Genomic DNA, 18208 nt, shown 5'->3' on the forward strand with positions numbered 1-18208 from the left:
ATTAAAAGAGGAAACACTGCTGCAGAAGAAAAGAACTCTGCTCACAAGAAAATCAAAGTTACATTACATGGGCCTTAATTAGTTGTTCTATGTGCTGCTGGGACGATCTCAAAAAATAAACTAGTAATGCCATGAGGAACTCCGTAAAAATGCCAAGGACCTTCCTGACATTCATCAGCCTAAATGCTGATCACTATTCAGAAGATAAATTCCTTGAAAGTTGATTTCCAAACCCCTGGACTTTCCTGCCTGGAGGCGCAGGTCCGAGGCTTGTCGTGGCGGGCTGATGGAGATGGAGCATCGAGGGGGCTCGGCAGCAAAGGCGATACCAGCCTCGGGCAGGCTCGCTCCTGGGAAAAGAAGGGAATGACCTATTTCTGCAGGATCAGCCCAAACCTGACCTCTACAGCCGCAGCGTGTGGGGAAAAACACTGTCGCTTTGTTCTTCTCGCGCTGCAGCCCCCATTCTAGCTTTAGCCATCACCTCAGTGATCAAAACCCCCCAGCTTTTTCACTTTGGACGAAAAACACGGTTTAGAGCGGATTTAGTCACGAGCTTGACCAGAACAACCGAAAGCACAGCGTGCGGAGGGTACATCCTCCAAAGCCACCCTGCCGCCAATTCCAGCCGGCGCAGGCAGCTGCCCACAATGTGCTGTTGTTTCCAACCCCAGGGGAACAAAGGCTGTTGTTGTAGGCTAATGCCAGCTCAGTTGTGGCATGTGCCTACGTGGGTTGTTGGAGCTGGAAGGGGACACGGGGGGGGAACCAGGGAGGGGTATCATCCCCCAGTGGATGTACAAGGAGGTTTCCAAGGGCTGTGCGGCTCCTGGATGCCGGAGGTTTCTCTACAGCTCCTGTTGCTCCGGGGAGGTACGTCTTTTCTGCTGGGACCTGCGGGGTGTCCATCCCTGGTGGTGGCGTGGGGGGGGTCAGGGGTGCCTGGGCCAGAGGGGGTGATGTTGTGGCTTCGGTGGGAGGAGGCAGAGGTGGCTGGGGGACAGGAGGGAGCTGCAGCTGCAGCGCGTGGGGCTCGGCGGAGAAACGCCAGGAGCCATCCACCGGTGCGCGGTTGGTGTCTGGGGGCCGGTGTCTCTGGTGGAAATATTTAGGGATGGAAATGGCTGATGTAAAATCACCGCCTGGGTGGTCAAACAGCATCAGGACTCAAATCTGCATTTTTGAGCTTGCGAAGAGGTTCTGGTCTTCCCTCATCTTTGATTTGAATATTTTAGTTAAGAGCAGCGACGTGGCCATTTCTAGCTTAACGTGCTGCTGCGAACCTGCCTCAGGGTGGAGATAGATAACTTAAATCCATTTGGAAGCCAAATCTAGTACAAACCCAGACAGGTCACTTGATAGTGAAGCATCCCCACCTGAAAGCATGACCCCTGGTCTTGGTGAGCCATGCAGGGCAGGCAGTGTTTTGAGGGGGGGGGTATTGCAGCAAGGGAGGAGGTTTTATTTGTCATCTGCTAAATCTGTTCTGCCTGTTGCCTTGGGGGAAAGGGAGTGGAGAGGATCCTAATGCTGCGCTTCCCACCACCGGACCTCATGTGGCCATAGAAAGTCCCTACATCCTTTCTTTTTCACCTCTGCGTTACTAGATTTTAGTCAAAAGGAGCATCAGTCTCGTGGATGCTGTAGAGAAAAGGCTGAATCCAGGCGCGAGGAGCACCCAGGGTTTTCTGTATTTACAATCGCGACCACTGCACATCCTGTTGTGCCAGCCCATCCTGGGTATCCTCCAACCCCCTCCGGCTTGGCCAGCTCTCCCCCCCGAATATTTCCTCCCTTTCTAATCCCTGTGGTTTAGCAAGCAGAGCGGGAGCAGGCTGGGCTTGCTGTCCCCCAGCCCGGCTGCCCGTCCCCCCTCACAGGGCAGGGACAGGGGGGTGCCAGGCTGCCCGCGGGGCTGCACGGTCTGCTGGCGGGTACTGCTGTTATGCCCCCTTTCCCCCCGAATCAGCGGAGTTAAAATCATTTGCTCAGGTCTCTGGGCAGCCAGCAAGCCCCTCTTCTTTCTGGAGAAAGTGGGGATCTCCCAGCAAATCCCCCCAGTCTGTCTGTCGGGCAGCGGCACGGCAAGGCTGCAGGGAAGCGGCTCCCGCCAGCCCCAAGGAGAGGCAGGGTTCAAAGCAGATTAAAAAGCAGATGGAAATGGCCCCCGGGGCTGCCCGGCGCCAGCTGACACCCTTCCGCCACTTCCACTCAGGTTTTAAAGGTCTGGAAGTCTCAATTTGTCCCTTTGTTTTTGTTTTTCTTTCCCTCCCCCCCGGAAAACAGCGCGGCTCCCGTGCCATGAGGACAGCCCCGCAGACGTCAGGCCTTGCTCATCGCCAACCCCGGCCCTTCGCTCCTTCCCCACGGAGCTCAGGTTTCCCCTTCTCTCTCCGGTGACGCTGCCCGGCCTCAGACGCGCCGGCAGAGCCGCGGCCGCACGCCGGGGTGGCCTCCAGCGTGGCGGCGGGTTGAGCGGCCGGTGAGGAGCGGGGCGGCAAACGGCCATGCTAACCTAGCGGCCAGGCGCCCGGTTAACCCGCCAGCCCCACGACCGGTCGCCGTGTCCCGGCACGGCACCCCGTCCCAACCATGGACTCGGCCCCGGAGGTGAAGAGGTAGGTGGATTTTGGAAGGGAGCGAGGGTGCGAGTTTCCCCGCTGTCTGGCGGGGTGGCAGGGCCAGCCCCCGCTGTCCCGGTGTCGCAGGTGGATGTGCGTAAGGTGGGAGTAACAGAAGATGTGTCCTGGGAGGGATAAGGGGGTAGATGAGGAGACCTTTAGCCCCTTAGCAGCCTAAGTTTAGGTGTAATGAAATTATGAGTTATGAAAGTGTTCTTGCAGTTTGTGCCTCTAGAGACGTCTTGAATTTAACGACTTGTTCAACTTAAAGGTGCTGCATCACTTGAAGTGACGCTGTGAATTCCCTCTGTGCCCTGCACCTGCGGTCTGTAATGCAACCTGCTCGGTTCATGGAGGGAAAGAGGTTTAACCTCGCTAACGGCAAGCTCCGATTTAGCCGGGAGCGGTGGCAGGACCAGTTGCCCACGAGCATCCCTCTACCTGGCAGTCACTGCTTCGGTCCTGCTGTTGGGTATCAGCGTCCTGGGATGGGCAGCACCGGCCCAAAGCATTGCACTCAATTTTCAGATCTGGGCTAGATTTTAAGGCAGATTTTAGAGGAGTCCGTTTGTTCCTAGCAATAATTAAGCCTGTTTCACCTTCCCGGCGGCAAGTGTCAGTCTTAGAAACCCTGCCTGGGGAGAAATGGTAAGAGTCTCGGTGGAAGAGTTATCATCTTGGCATCATCCATCCTGGTGAATGCCTGTGCTGCAGTCTGTCCAGGTCACCTGGCAGGTCTCCTGGGATGGCTGGAAACATTTGACCGGTCAGAAATGGAGTTCATGTCCTGGGACCCCGAGAGTTGTTCCTCTCTGCACAGGGGAAGCCATGCCACGCCTTGGCATTTTAGCGGGAGATTTATTCTGAATGCCATCTTGCTCAGTTCAGCCAGCTGAGAGGACAAAATAGTCCTCTGTTTTGACAGGCAGAGAAGGAAGAAGTCAGAGGGTTGAGTGGAAATTGGAGGGATGGGGCTGCAGCCCAGCTGGAGCTTATGGAGGTGGTCTGAGTTACTGCTGAACTTCTGGAAGGTCTTTTCTGGGGAGAGGTGAGGTCAAGGTGGTGGAACCAAGACCTTTGATGTGCCTCATGGCAGCCGGGTGTGTGACTTTGGCAGTGAACTCAGATGAAATCAACTGGTCTTGCAGGACTTTGGCAGCCCCCCAGCGTCTCCGAGACTTCTGGGACACCCTAGTCGTTTCTTGCCTTCATCAGCCAAAGTAGTGCGTTATTTGCACGTGGCCACTTCCTTGCTACCTGCTAGCACAGTCGTTCCATATTTGTATCTCAAAGCCCCACTACAAGACTCCCTTCTTTCTTTTCCACCTCCTGGCTTGTTTCTTATTCACATAGGAGTTTTTTCCCTGGCTCGGGGGACTCAGGAGCTGCTTACTGCTATTGCAGACTGCTTGTCATGAAGCATTTTCTAACAGCAGAGCTTTGGGAGCAGCAACGTGTCTAAACCCAGGTTATGCAGGCATATCACCCCTAAGTCTTGCTGTGCATCTCAATATTGAAATGTGGTTACCCAGAAGATGACTATTCCCCTTGCATAGATAGCCTCACCCCAACACTTTCTCTGCAGAAGTGAAGTCCTGGCTCCAATTTAATTTCACCCCTTCCTTTTGCTAGTGGCAACTCATCCCTGTTTTATAGATGAGGCACATCATTGTCAAAAGAAAATGAAGATGTGACTTCATTGCTGGAAGTCTTCCCAAAAAAAAGTAAACTAAGAATTAAAACATGTGACCGAATGAAAACATTTATAGTCAAATGACCTCTTAGACTTTTGCCCTTTGAGTACTGTACCTCCTACAAGCTACCCAATGTAGTATTTGCAGCCAGGAAAATCTGAAGTTAAAAAAAAAAGCAAAGAAAAAGGTCCCTGAAACATTGGGCCAAGTGGATCTTTTAGCACTTCAGATACTGAAGCTCGCTGTAGCCTTTTCCTAATTTCACTGCTATTTCTTCTACTCCATTCATGATTAAAGGTTTTACAGAGTGTGTTAATATCACTTAGTCTAATGCCTTCCACTGTATTGACTGGTTAATGATTCTTCAGGGGTAGGAAAAGCTTCCACAACACATATCAGACAAGCACTGGTGCAGGTGGCCAGTCCATGGCTGATACTTATGGGTGATCAGCTAACCAAGAAGTTTTGACTTTCTTTAGTCTAGTAAAAGAGAACAAATAGCATTGATTATCAGGTGAGGAAAATTTGTCCTGGAGCATCTTCCTTTTGTTCTGCATTTTCAATGCAGCTTCAAAAAAGCGTACAGGTTCTTCAAATAACTGAAGTGCTATACTTTCCTTACAGGAATAGGTTCCCCAGCATGAACTTTGAAGCAGAGATTCTGACAGCTCCACACGATAATTCAGGTATTTGGGAGAAAAAAAAACCAAAAAGGAGATTAAAGTAAAATGCCCACTCAGCTTGCTATCGTGACAAATATGTTTTAATTCTTTTGGAGTTAGAGATTGTTTAAAAAAAAAACAAAAGAAAGAAGATGCTAAACTGACTGCAATTCAGGTGATTTCAGATTTATGTTAGGGTACAGTTCAAAGCGTTGAGGATAGATGTTGATATCTTTACCTCCGATAGGGCTGGACATAGGGTCTCCATACATACCTACCAGAAACACAACTGCCAATGACGTGTGATTTTGAAAACAGCACAGCCCTTCAATTTAAGATTGCACAGTCCTGTACAAGACAACTGTAGTTTTCTTACTAATGGCAACTAAAAGCAGATGATAAATAAGCAGCTCCTCAAAAGGTAAAAATGAGGATGAAGATATTCTGCTGAGTCTTGTCCTTCATCCTCATTTCATTTAGGAGGAAGAGGTGATTTTTTTCATGTTGAATGCTCCCTTTCCAGTGCTGGTCTCACATGCTGAGGCTGGCACTTCGACTGCCTTCCAAGACAGACCCCAGAGCCAGTACTCAGCTGCATGGCAACTTCTCATGAGCCTCAAGTCTTAGTCTCATCATTGCTCCTCAGACCCAAGCAGCTGGCCAGAGCTTGTGCCCTGGTGCCAGCGCTGTCATTAGGATGAGACAGAAGGAAAGTGAGTTTTTGCAATAATTGCTTGCAACCCCTTGAGTAACCCTGGGTGTTGGTTCAGAGCTAGAAATCTTGGTCTCAGCCACCCACACTTGTTCAGATGAAATGCTTTTGCTATCAGTTGCCCTCCTGGCCACGAGCTGCAGTTCCTAGCAGGGAATTCAACTCTCCAGCAACGCATTGAGGTCCCATACCAGCAAGAGTTGAAATTGAGGTGCACGGGGTTGACTGTTGTTGCTTCAGCTGCAGGAGGTAGTTTTTGTGTTGCATCACCCCAATAGTAAGTATGCCAACAGCTCACTATTTCAGTTACGCCATCCAGCATGTGCGCGAGTGATGGCCCCTCCAGGTTTGGACCTGCTGTACGATTCCCTTCACCTCCTTGCCTTGAGTCCTCCAGAAAAACACTCCAGTTACCTCCCTTTCTGTAAACCGAGTGCCCCGCATCTGGCAAAGCCTTTTGGAGACATTTTCCTCAGGTTGACCTGTAGTAATGAGGCACTTAACAAATACGCTGATGTCAAAGGGCATCTAAGAATAATTTTCAAATCCTGAGTGTGAACAGGTTGGAAAGTGTTTGCATGAGTCCACCTGCCTGGCTGGCTTCTGGGCCATGTGTCCTCCACACCGTCTTCCCAAATCTCTGGCTTCTGTTGGGTTGGGTTTCTTCCATGAGGTAAGTGCCTTGATTCTTCACTTGCCTTGAAACCACTAACACACAATTCGTATTTGTTTCTCAAGAGCTATATGTGATCCCTTCCATGAGAAGTCTCACGGCTGAGGAGTATGCAGAAGCCTTTAAGTCATTTTTGGATCATTCAACGGAGCATCAGTGCATGGATGAGTTCAACAAGGAAGAGATGCCCAACATCGTGGCTGGGTAAGGAGGGCTTCCCCCAAGGTGGGAAAGCCATCTGTTATCCTGGGAGAGCAACCTGCATACAAGGGTCAGCAAACACGCTTAAGGATTTTCTGGGGCAGGAATGAACTTTTAATGCTTTTCGGTTTTAAGTCCCTTAATAGTGGTCTTTAGGATATTCTGTTTAACAACTCCAGAATCTGTGCTATTTCAATTAATACACTGTCCTGCCTCTCAGCTTATGTTAAGGAAAGAATCAAGACCGCATTTTCATGTCCATCTCTTTTCATTAGCTGATTTTCCAAGGATTAAAATTTTTTGTTTGTTGTTTGTTTTTTTTCAAAAGAAAGCCCTCTTGTGCTCTCTCCCTGCTTTTGGGACTTCATCACACATCAGTCCAAACAGAAACACATCTCTAATGCTCTTCTAGTGACTAATTCTTGGTTTTCTCAATCCCCTAAGACCTCCTTATTTCTATCCTAAGTCGATTTGCATTCCTTAAGTACCAAATGATAATCAGTTTTGTGAAGTATTGATGTAATATATTAAGTCTGGATGACTGCAGATAGTTTTTGAACACCCTAGATCCAAACCACAAGAAAACCCTTTCAAGTTTGCAGAATTTCGGATGTTACAGAAACTGTATTCTCCATTGAGAAAAAAATTTAGGCAGGCAAATTTTTATTCTCCAGATCAGATATATATATATATATATATATTTAAAAAATAAGCAATAAAATAATAATGAAAAAAAAATTTATTGGGAAATTTTAATTGAAAAATTTACTTATGTGAATTTTAAATGATGCAAAACATTATGGCTTCCTATGATGTTAATTGTGGGTCTGTCAAAGGGTCTTGACCCTCATTAGGGCTGAGGCTCCTTGACTAACTCACACCCTCCAGGATTTACTACTCGTTCCCCTCTTGTTGAATCATTGCTGTGGTGTCTTCTGAGATTGTGTATGGGAAACTCAATCCCCCTGCACAGTCCATGCCCGAGAGCAGATTAAGGCTATAAAGCACGTCAGAGCAGCAAGGCACCTCAAGCACGGGCTCCTCATCCTCGAGCCAGGCTGTTATTAAATATTCTGCTAGGAACCACATAACTGGGGTTTTTTTGGTCTTTTCAAAAGTAATTTTGCTAAGATAAAAATTATTGAAGTTTCTGACTTTCCATCCCAATTTCAAACTAAGATTAATGTTGCAAAGAGAGGATTTCCAGTCACCCAGATAGCCTGATTTTTTTTTTTACTTTTTCTGGGTATTTATATCCAATATTGGAAAACCAAACTTGTCTCCTGAGGGTGCAGAAATTTCGCCACAGCTCACCCTGTCCCTGCATCCCCAGCAGTGCCCATCCCAGCCAGGCACAGCCCCGTTACCCCTAAAGGGAAACCTTTGCCCTGGGGTTCCCTGGCCTTTTCGCATGGTGCCAGCCACAGCGTGAAGAAAACCCTCTGGCAAAGGATGAGAAACTCTATATCCTGATGCCTACTGTACTTTGAAATCTGAGCTTGCTAATACGGGGCTGGCTCCCCCCATGCAGCTGGTTATAGTTGGGCTCCAAAGGGATGTTTGAATTTCTATCCCAATTCATGTGACAAAACATGAAAAATTCTGGGCCAAAGTGGTATCCAAGATGTTAGAATTAAAACATGAAGTCACGTGACATACTGTGGTTAAGTAACGTGTACTTCTAATTTCAGTCTCGGCAATGGAAAATCGACTATAAATGTTCTGGGAGTTGGAAGCGGCACAGGTAAGGAGCTTAGCAGCACCGTTGATGCTGGGGGACGGGGGTCCCTACGGGTAGCAGAAAGTGATACTGAAATTTTGAGCAATGGGGATAACTACTCGGACGTTAATGACAGTGTTTCTCATTGAAGCAGAGAATGGCAAAGCAAGATGTGGAGCTGGGACCAGAGCGATGCTCCCTCCCTTCCTTCCCCGACTCTGTTCTGAAACGCTGCTGCTCAAATCTGGCTGAGAAGTGAGCCGAGTGTGATGATTTTAGCTTAGTCTCTGCCTCTTGATGACTCTCAGCTGACTTTATGTGTCTTAAAACAAGGAGTTCTGCTCCGGGTTAGGTACGAGAGCATCTTCAAACCTCGTCAGAGAGAGAGAGAGAGAGACATCTGAGAGGTTCATTCCACCTGAAGTCTCATCTTAGACTATCCCACCTGAAGGGATCTCTCTTTCTGCTTTGCTTTTAGGGATCCCAGAGGCCAAAGCTGGGCGATGCTCTGCTCCAGGTGGTGCAAAACCAGCTGGCTACAAGCATTAGCATGGGGCTGCATCAGCTTTTTCAAGACGTGTTTCTTTGTTACTGCTGTGTTTTTACCCAGTGATAAGTAGGGTTTAACTGAAAATGATATTTCCCCCCAGAGAGAAAGCCGTCTTTTGGAGAAACAGCTTTAAAGCTGTTTTAAATGTATTTGTGTTTAAAAAAAAGAATAAAGTGGTGAAACATTCAACTTAGCTCCTAGGGAAACCGGGAGAAAATAAAAAGTACGAAAAAGAAGTGGCAGTTTGATTTGTCAGAGTTTGCTTTTGCTTTAAAAACTATTTTCAGCTGAATTTTAAGTGTTAATACTTTCAAATGAAAGTATTTTTCTCACTTTTTTTTCTTGTTTTCCTGAGTAAGAGAAAAACAGCGTTGAATTGTTTTCCCCAGTTGGGAATGCATTGGAGCATTTGAGAAAGCAAGCAGGAAGAAATCATTCAGTTCTTAATTACACTCTATTTTCATTAAGTAATATAAAACCGAAACTCTGACTCCAAGAAAACACAAGGGAAAAATGAACTTTTTGCACCTTCCACATTTTTCCTTATTTCCTCTTCAGAAGATGTTTTAGTGGAAAAGTAAAAACTCTAAAATTTCCTGGGTTTCCTGGGTAACTGCCCCTCACAGATGACGGGACAGGGGTACAGATTCTCTCCCTGCCCCCGCCAGCTTGCCCACGGCTGCAAGAGCTGAACTTCTGCAGCCGGGCAGGGAAGTGAGCTAGGATGGCATTGAGCAAAAGGTTATATCTGATCCCTGACCTTTCCAGGCTTGGACTCTGATTTCACAGAGCCCCCAGAATTAGTTTAGTTGACAAAAATATTAATGGGGATTAGTGACCAACTCCACATCCTAACAGACTGCTGGCCAACTCAGATCACATTTTCTCATTCACCCCGTGTTTTCCCGTGGCTGGTTTAACCACCTCGGCTGTAACCTCCCAGTTAGTGCCAGCATGGGCTGGTGGTTGCAGAGAGGTTTCACTCCTGTTTCAGCCTCGCTGTGGCTGGTGCTGACAGGTCGTTGCTGGCAGGGCAGGCTGGAGCAGAGAAATTCCTGCTCTGAAGCATTACATTTTACCGCTCGTTTTTGCAGACACCCCAGTTGAGGATGTGATTACCTGCTCTTGCAAAGACTGGATTAGGGCATTTTACAGAGGCGGAGTAAAAAAAAACCCAACCATATGGCTTTTAAGATACCCATTTGTCACCATCAGTGGCTCCAAGGCATGGGGCAGCGATGCTCTGCCTCCCACCTGCCCTGAGCCTGCAGGGAGCCCACATCAGCACCTCTAATTGCTGGTGGTCCCTACCCCAGGCACATACTAACTGGCATTTAGCACTAAAATGCTGCTGTAGGGATCTTCCTTCCGTCAGCAATATTGGTCCACCTTCAACGGATGCAGCTGCAGCCTCTTTCCTTGTGCCTTTGGCCAGCCCTGCACCACTGTCACTGCATTCCTCAGGGGTCTTGTTTTTTTTTTTCCTCCAATTTCAAAACACTCGTCCTTCCTTGGATGTCCCTGTAGTGCTGGCATGGCTGATATTTCCTTCCTTGAGTTCTATTTATCGCAACACCTGCCAAAGATGACGACTTTTCTCATAGCTGGTACATCAGCTGAAAGGCTAGGGAAGATGCAGTATCTCATATCAAGCCCTCTGTTTGTGACATTTGCAAGGGCAGGACTATTTTTAGGTCCCACCATCAGCTACAGACAGGATTCTTGCAAAGGTCCACTCAAGGTGGTCACCTCTGCTGTTTATTTATTTCCATAGTCCCAGATGGACTTTGTACACTTGGCGTATTGTGGCCTTTCTGAAAGAAACAAGGGTGACCCGCATCACCTCGAAAGAGGCTGGGAACTTCCTAGGACAGAAGGACAGACTGCCACTTGCTCCTCCAGAACTTAGACAACAACAGAGGAGCACCAATAGCTAAATTTGCAGGGTACCTACCCACAAGTATATGAGTCTCTATTTGCAGCTCCAAGATAACAACTAGTTAGTAGATGCCCGGAGCTGAGACCGTGTGGCTGATCCCCAAAGAGGGAAGACCCAGGGTACCGCATGTCAATGGGTCTTTCCTCTTGCCGTGCAGGTCCCCAGGTCTCCGAGCCGTGAGACACCAGCAGCAGAGCAGCCGTCACCTCCCTGGGGCAGTGCCAGAGGCACGGACCATCCTGTGCCACGCTGAAGTTGCACAGCTGTGCTGAGTGCCTCCTCACACCCATTCAAACTCTGTGCTTTTGTTGAAAATCAATGCTTCATGGTGTGTTTTTTTTAAACATTGATCGTTGATTAGTTTGACCTGTCTGTCCCATGACCCAAAGTATTGCCATTAGCAGGTTTCTGCACTGTTGCTTATGTCTTCCTTGTTCTTAGTCTTATCTGCAAGCGTATGTTACCTCGAGCAGTAAGATATTGTGGTGAGGCTGGGTTAGATGCCACCATGCAAACCACAAGGTAGAGTGCCTCACTTCTACCTGGGGGATTTCCCAGCGGCAGAGGCGGCCGGTGCACCGGCATCCATTCACCACATTGACGTACTTCTTAAAGTAACGCATTTGTGTTTATTGAATAGGTGAGCAGGATTTGAAAATGATCAGGATAATGCAGGCTGCACACCCAGGGGTCCTTATTGACAACGAAATCATAGAGCCCAACCCACAGCACGTGGCAGCTTACAAAGGTAAGGCTATACCTACCTGCCTGCCTGGGGTATAGAGAGGACCATCAGTCTGAACGATGAGTTTTTCTGCTGTTTTGTGAAACTCATGTTTTTCTTCTACTTTTTAAAACAGAGTTGGTGAATCAAGCTCCAGATCTGCAGAACGTCTCTTTTCTTTGGCACCAGCTCACTTCCCTGGAGTATGAACAGCAGGTGAAAGAGAAAGGCGCACATAAGAAATTTGACTTCATCCATATGATTCAGGTAATGGAGTATTGCTTTAATATAGGAGTATTAGCTTTAACTACTCCCTTCATTTCTGCTGCATGCATGAAGTTAGGGGGACCAGAGCTGAGCACAGTTCTCCCATGAGCAATAACTTCTGCAGCAGCCCTACAAACACCTAACCTCATTCCCTATCCACCCTGGTTTTGGTCTCTGGTTTATACTAGTTTAACTGTTTGTGGTGGGTAATAAAACAGGATGAATCTCAGGCCATCACACGTCACACGGAGACCAACAATTATGCTTTGCTGCCTCAAAAAAACCTTGAATTTTTTGCCTTATCAGAGTAGTTTGGACGGCACTGAAGGGAAAGGTTGGTGAATGAGCCCCTGTGTCAGGTTTTGGGTCAGAAATTATGCTGCTCTGTCTCTGATACTGATGACTCTGATGTTTTATGTGCCAATTATATTTTGTAAAAATCTGTTATTCCCTCACTTTAGTAGCTTTTATTTCATTTTTCCTTTATTTTATTTTGCTTTCATTTCATAAGAGCTGATTTCACAACCAGAAAGTGTTTCAGGGGTTTGATGGCTGGGTCAAGGACTAAGTTACAAGTCCCCAGGGCAGCCTTTGAGATGAGCTCTGCTTTGTCCTAGTGCAAATTCCTCAGTGTCTGGAAAAGATCCAGCATGCCCATGGCCCAGACACAGCCAAGAAATGCCCCTGGTGATAAGGACTGTGGTGGAAAAAGACTTAACTGCAATGTTCAAGCAAATGACTTGAACTTCACTCACAGACTTAACTGCAAGGTTCGAGCAAATGATTTATTTGAACTTCACTTGCAGACTTAACATGCCACTATTGCAGGTTTTACAGGTACAATGGAGGAATCCACTACTGCAATTTTTAAGGCAAGGGTAGTACACTATTACAACCACAAGCGATTCACAGACAACCACAAGCACACACGTGTTTACAAACTTAAAGCATAAACAATATTCACTTACCCCTCCAGGTAAGGGCTCTCAATCCCAGGGAAGCTACCTCGACCGGCGTCCCGATCAAGGGGGGGAAAGGGTTTCCTTCACAAGCCAACTATGGTTGGAGAAGTGACTCCCCCATTTGCAACCTGAATCTTAGAGTTTTTATCCCCTGACTTGTGGAACAGTGTGTATGACTATGTCTGAGCGGATTATGATGTATGCCTAAATGGATTATGTATATCTGAGTGGAGTTTCCCCTTATCTTTCCTTTGCTGGTCTGTGATTGTTTGAATACACAAGGTTGTCATTTGAAACTGAAGCTGAAACCCTCCAGTTCTTTTTTTTTACCTTGCTTCCTCAGGCAACTGAGTAGTGGTTGGATTGAGACTTGGCATACTATTTGTTAAGGGATTTCAAGGCTCAGTTCAGGTTTTGGTTCTTTGAATGGCCCAGCCACCGCCCTGTTTAGGTTAGGGTTTATCAGACAACCCAGGGTTAAGCTGTCTACACAGCTCCCTGTGAGTTGTCTCTGCAGAGAGCCAGGGCCTCAAGGCAACCCAAGGCTGGGCCACCTTTGTAACCCCCCCATGAGTCGCCTGTGTGCACTAGACATGGTGAAACTCCTTTGTGAACTATGAGCCGGACAATCCACACAAAGACCAGCCACAGAAACCAGGGGACTCCCCTCTGCACATATTTTCCAACCCCAAAACTGCACTGGGCTTGACGGGCAGGTCAGCATCTGGCTGGCGGCCGAGGCAGAGCAGAGGGTCCCTGGGTCTGACCTCAGGCTGTTGGTGCTAGTGGAGAGCTGGTGATGCGCAGTCCTGTGGGGCATCCCTGAATGTGCGTGCTGGGTCAGGACAGACTGGGAAGCAACTGGGAAGTCATTTAAAATAACCTTATTAGAGAAAGGGTTCAAGCCTTTGAAGGGCCATTGCACTGTGGAGGAGGAGTAATGGCTGTGTGTAACTATCACTTCTAGATGCTGTACCGTGTGGAGGATATTCCCAATGCTATCAAGTTTTTCCACAGCTGCCTCGACCACCATGGTAAACTCCTGATCATAATTTTATCAGGTAAGAGGGACCTCTTATTTTTTGCTTCATTGCTGGTGTTTTGAAGAGCTTCGAAGTTTGAGAGCCACAGATATTTGTCTCGGGATTTCAGTAGTGCTTATGCTATAGTAATTAAATAAAACAGATACTGTATTTCATAGGGAGCATGTAATCTTGGGCTTAGCCTCTTGGACCCCAGTGTTTGATGGGACCACTTAGACATAGCCTTCATGCTCTTGCTTCCCTGCTTATGAAGTAGATGAACTGCTCTGTACCTCAAAGAGACCTCCTGCCGTGAAATTACCGGCTAGAGAGAAGTATGGCTATTCATAAATGAGGGTCAATCCTTCCTCATGGTGAAATCAGCACTGTAAAAATGCAACTTGAGCTCTGGGAGGACCCATCTTTGGGGGTGTCCCCTCTGCACAGCAATGGCCAAGACCCCAGCAGGACAACGGGTGCTGCCAAGATCTGCGGGCTTTATGGCAGGGTAGGAAAAAAAGGCACTCAGCATCATGGCACTTATTAAAAATAGTGTTTTTTCCAGTGTGCCATTCATGAATCCCCAGCTCATGGTGCAGTGGATAAAGCACACTTCCCCATGTTTGCCATTAAAAGTCCCTCTCACATTGCCAGTAGGCTGTTTCCCTTGCTAGCTGGGACTAGTGTTTTCAGGTATGTATTCTTCGATGTGGACTTAAAATTGAGGTTCAATATGTAAAAACATCTGCACTATTCTAGCAAAGGGGCACTTAATAGGTAGCATGCCTGTGCAGGCTCAGTGTGGTGTTACCTCTGTGTGTCCTCCTCCCTCGGCAAATCCAGTGCTGGAGACCGTCTCCTAGGAGTTTCCTTTAAACAGGAGAGTTTTGGAAGGAGGGCTGAGAGAGATCACAGTTTTACCCCTCTCCGGGCACAGACATTTGTAAGTGGACTCAAATAAGAAGAAAGCTCTTCTCATGCTCCTGGCAGGATCTGGGCCAGCAGCGAGGGAACATTTCACACTCATTTAGTAGTTTAGGTGTTTGACTGCCTTGGCTTTGCAAAAGTAACCTTCCCTCTTGCTCTGGCAGACAGCAGCGGATGGGCCAGCTTATGGAAGAAGTACAGACACTGTTTGCCTTCCACCGACAGCGGCCACTACATCACCTCCAACGGCATCACGGATGTTTTGAAGAGACTGGGCGTTGAATACCACGTTTATGAGTTCCCATCGGGCTGGGATATCACCGAGTGCTTTATCGAGGGGGACCCGGTTGGAGGCCGCATGATGGATTTCCTGACGGGGACGAAAAACTTCCTGGGCACGGCCCCCCCGGGGCTGCGGCGGCAGCTGCAGGAGGCTCTCTGCCAGCCCGAGTGCAGCAGCCAGAAGGACGGGAGGATCATCTTCAGCAACAACTTGAGTATGATTGTGGTTGAATCCTAGAGTCCAGACCACCTGCAGAAGAAAAGTCAGGATGGGTACAGGGGCGGTGTGGTCGCAGAAAGGCATGGAGTAGAAAGAAGGCAACTTGCCGGCAAGAAAGTGGGGCTCAGCTGCAGCGTCCCGTTCCCAGCCAGGGTCGGCGGAGCCGCCTGCAACACCAGGGATGAGCTCTTTGTCCTGCTGAGGTCAACGGGGCCAAGATTTCACCCCGGCTATTTAGTCCAGCCCTAGGAGAACATTTTCCAGAAAGTAAAGAAAGAGCTCCATCTCGCTAAAAGCCTACCTGGACTTGTTTTTTAACAGTATGCATCCTGTCTGTGCTTTTGACACTGGGATCTCCACTTTTCTATGTAGCCAGCATGTTTACATACCTAAAGATATATCTATAAGAGCAGGCGTTGCTCTGCAGCCAGGAGGAGGCTGCAGCCCCCATGCTGGCTGTGTACGGACCCACTGCTTCCAGCTGCACCAGGACAAAACCAGCAAGGTGTCCCCGCTGCTTTGCACCCAAGTAATGTGCTTCCCTTCACCCAGACCTGAGCTGTAAGTTGCTCTGCACTAGGCTATTTCACATGGTTTTATCAGCGTAGGTATTACTGCCCCAAGCATCTCGCAGTATAGACATGTTTTAAAAATTTTTCAGCCTTTTTGTTTGGAGAATTTTTTGGATCCCAGGATGATACTTGCCCTGTGCTCTTTCAGGCAGATATTAATTTTGTTACTTTCTTACTACTGTTTTTCTCCATATAAAATAAAAGCAATTTTAAACCAAAAGTAACACTTGTTCTGTATGTGTGGGCTTACAGAAAATGAAGAGTGAAGAGGTTATTTAGTTAAAAAAAAAAAAGCAAACTACTGTTTAATGGAAGCATTAAGGGTTTCTTGTAAGTGAGAAAGACGAGACTAAGGCCATGCAAGAGCTGGGTGCGACCTGCACCTCATCCTTTTGCTGCAGCCATGGGAGGCAGCTTGGCTTGCTCAAAGCAGTGTTGCTGCAGCACAGCAACATAGCACCTACATTACTTAAATATAGTGTATGTGGTTAAGGTGTTAGTATAGGTAATTTAAGACTATTTCCAAGGGATTCTGAGTTCTTCAGAGGGCTAAAGAAGGTGCTTCCAGGGCAGCCAGCTGGAAAGGGAGACCCTGCACAGGAGACCAGTGGGGTTTGGTGCTGCATTTAGGGCCATGGTGCTGTGCAGACCTTGGGCTGGGCACATGGGGGGAAAGGGCCTGAAGTCCCACCAGCCTCGTTGCAAATAGCTCTCAGGGCAGGAAGCACCAGCTCAGATGGAAAATACCTGCAGGCACAGAGCCCACCTCTATAAACTGATTTTTCTATGCTTAAGCTGGAAAGCACATGCCCATGTCCACCTGAAGGAGCTGCAGATACCACTGCCTTACTGATGCCTGGTATTGAGGAAAAGGCTTGTTCCAGCGTCACGAACACATGGATTGGCACATTAGCTTGCAAAATATTAGATGTCATTGTCACCCAGAGTCCTGCTGATCCTGCCAACCCTACCCCAGCCCACACCCCATCTATCTGTCCGGATGCAGTTATTGCCAGAGGTAGCAGCGCTCCCGTCTGAAAAGGTAATGTCAGCTCATAGGGTCGTTGCAGCTCCACTTTGTGCTTTGAGGTTTTTGTTGTTTTTGTTGTTTTTGTTGTTTTTTTTTTTTTTTTAGTTTTGGTTTGGGTTTTTTCATATCTTTCTGAAATGCAGCCATTTCTCCTGCAAAAGTTTCCTCTGAAACTACTATAAAGGAAAAAAGAGAAAAGCAATGGGAAAATGACAGCATAACATCATCTCTCTGGCAGGACTGTGGCACCCAGGTCTGTAAGTACTACTGCTGTCAGTCTAAGAAACATCAATCAAAACTGGACACCCTTCTCCAGAGTACCCCATACCTATGCACAATCTTTTCGTTTTGATCCACTTTTTATTTTTTATTCTGTAGGTATCTCTTTTGCTTGTGCTCGCTCACAGCACTGGTCAGGGAGTGTATAGCTGGGCTGTTGGACAAGCTCTCAGTGCTCCTCCCATCAATCTTCTCCTTCCACTCTTAATTCCCATGGTATATTTCCAAGTGTTAGTAATGTCTCTGTCTCTACCTGGGAGATTAAAAGGAAAAAAACAAATATACCAAAAACCAGGCTTGCTTTTCAAGCTCCAAAGAACCATCTACCTGTTAGTCTTTGCAGAAATTTAGAACAGTCCATGTTCCCCTAGATCTTCCCCCGCCCAAGAGGTTTTCACCCCTACAGAGTTTCCTGAGCAGATAGACACGTTTCCAGTAAGCAGATACTCAGCAAAACCCATGAGCACAAAATTTACCCACACCATTGTAAATCAATGTGCAAATGCTCAAAAGGAAAGGACGACTTCAAAGCAGACAGCCTCGGGAGATGAAACAGGGCACTCCATTAAAAACACGATTGCTTAATGCTTCATCTGTAATTTCTCTTCTGGTTCTTGAAAAGCAAGTCATTTAACAACGACTCTGCTTGTACACCTGGCACAAATACTATCCTAAGTGTCTGTTCCACTTTTTTATATATTTATTCCTGGAAGAATACGCTATTTAATAACTATTTGTTGTGCTCTTTAAAATATGCTTTCCTCCCACGCAGGGTTTTGGTCTGTGCTTTCCCAGCAGCCGACGTGCAGGACCGCGGTTGGGTCTGTGTGGCCACGAGAGGGCTGCAGCAGCCAGCGGATTAAATCTGCCTCCCCAAATGCTTGAGAAACTGAGCTGGAGAAGCAGTCAAGTAGCCTAGCAGGTGAATGGAGCACTGCCTCAACTCAGCTTGCTTTGCTAGGTCATCGCATCCTAATTCCAGCTGTTGGGGACCACGGTTTTTAATACCGCGGAGTCACGTTCTCGATGCTGGGCTCCGACTTGTAAAAAAGTCACGATTGCACAGCACGGGGCCAACGAGGGCTGCACAAAATTTGCTGTTGGGTTGGTTTTTTTCCCCCCCGCGATGGCTGAAGTGCTGCAGCTTGGCT

The 18208-nt window shown here is 47.6% G+C and overlaps 1 protein-coding gene across 2 annotated transcripts in view; it reads left to right on the forward strand.

The window, feature by feature from the left end:
* The first annotated feature begins 2465 nt into the window (after positions 1-2465).
* The window catches only part of LOC142031462 (carnosine N-methyltransferase 2), a 438402-nt gene continuing 422659 nt past the window's right edge, over positions 2466-18208 (forward strand). Inside the window, exons 1-8 of one of the 2 annotated variants that reach the window (XM_075028945.1) lie at positions 2466-2618; positions 4940-5001; positions 6428-6566; positions 8255-8307; positions 11413-11520; positions 11633-11763; positions 13693-13786; positions 14839-16253. In XM_075028945.1, the coding sequence (XP_074885046.1) occupies positions 2593-2618; positions 4940-5001; positions 6428-6566; positions 8255-8307; positions 11413-11520; positions 11633-11763; positions 13693-13786; positions 14839-15194 (969 nt within the window). In that variant the 5' untranslated portion in view covers positions 2466-2592 and the 3' untranslated portion in view covers positions 15195-16253. The remainder of the gene's footprint in view (positions 2619-4939; positions 5002-6427; positions 6567-8254; positions 8308-11412; positions 11521-11632; positions 11764-13692; positions 13787-14838; positions 16254-18208) is intronic. The other variant, XM_075028946.1, reaches the window with a different exon arrangement.

Source organism: Buteo buteo, chromosome 5 (assembly GCF_964188355.1).
Source record: "Buteo buteo chromosome 5, bButBut1.hap1.1, whole genome shotgun sequence".
Lineage (NCBI taxonomy): Eukaryota > Metazoa > Chordata > Aves > Accipitriformes > Accipitridae > Buteo > Buteo buteo.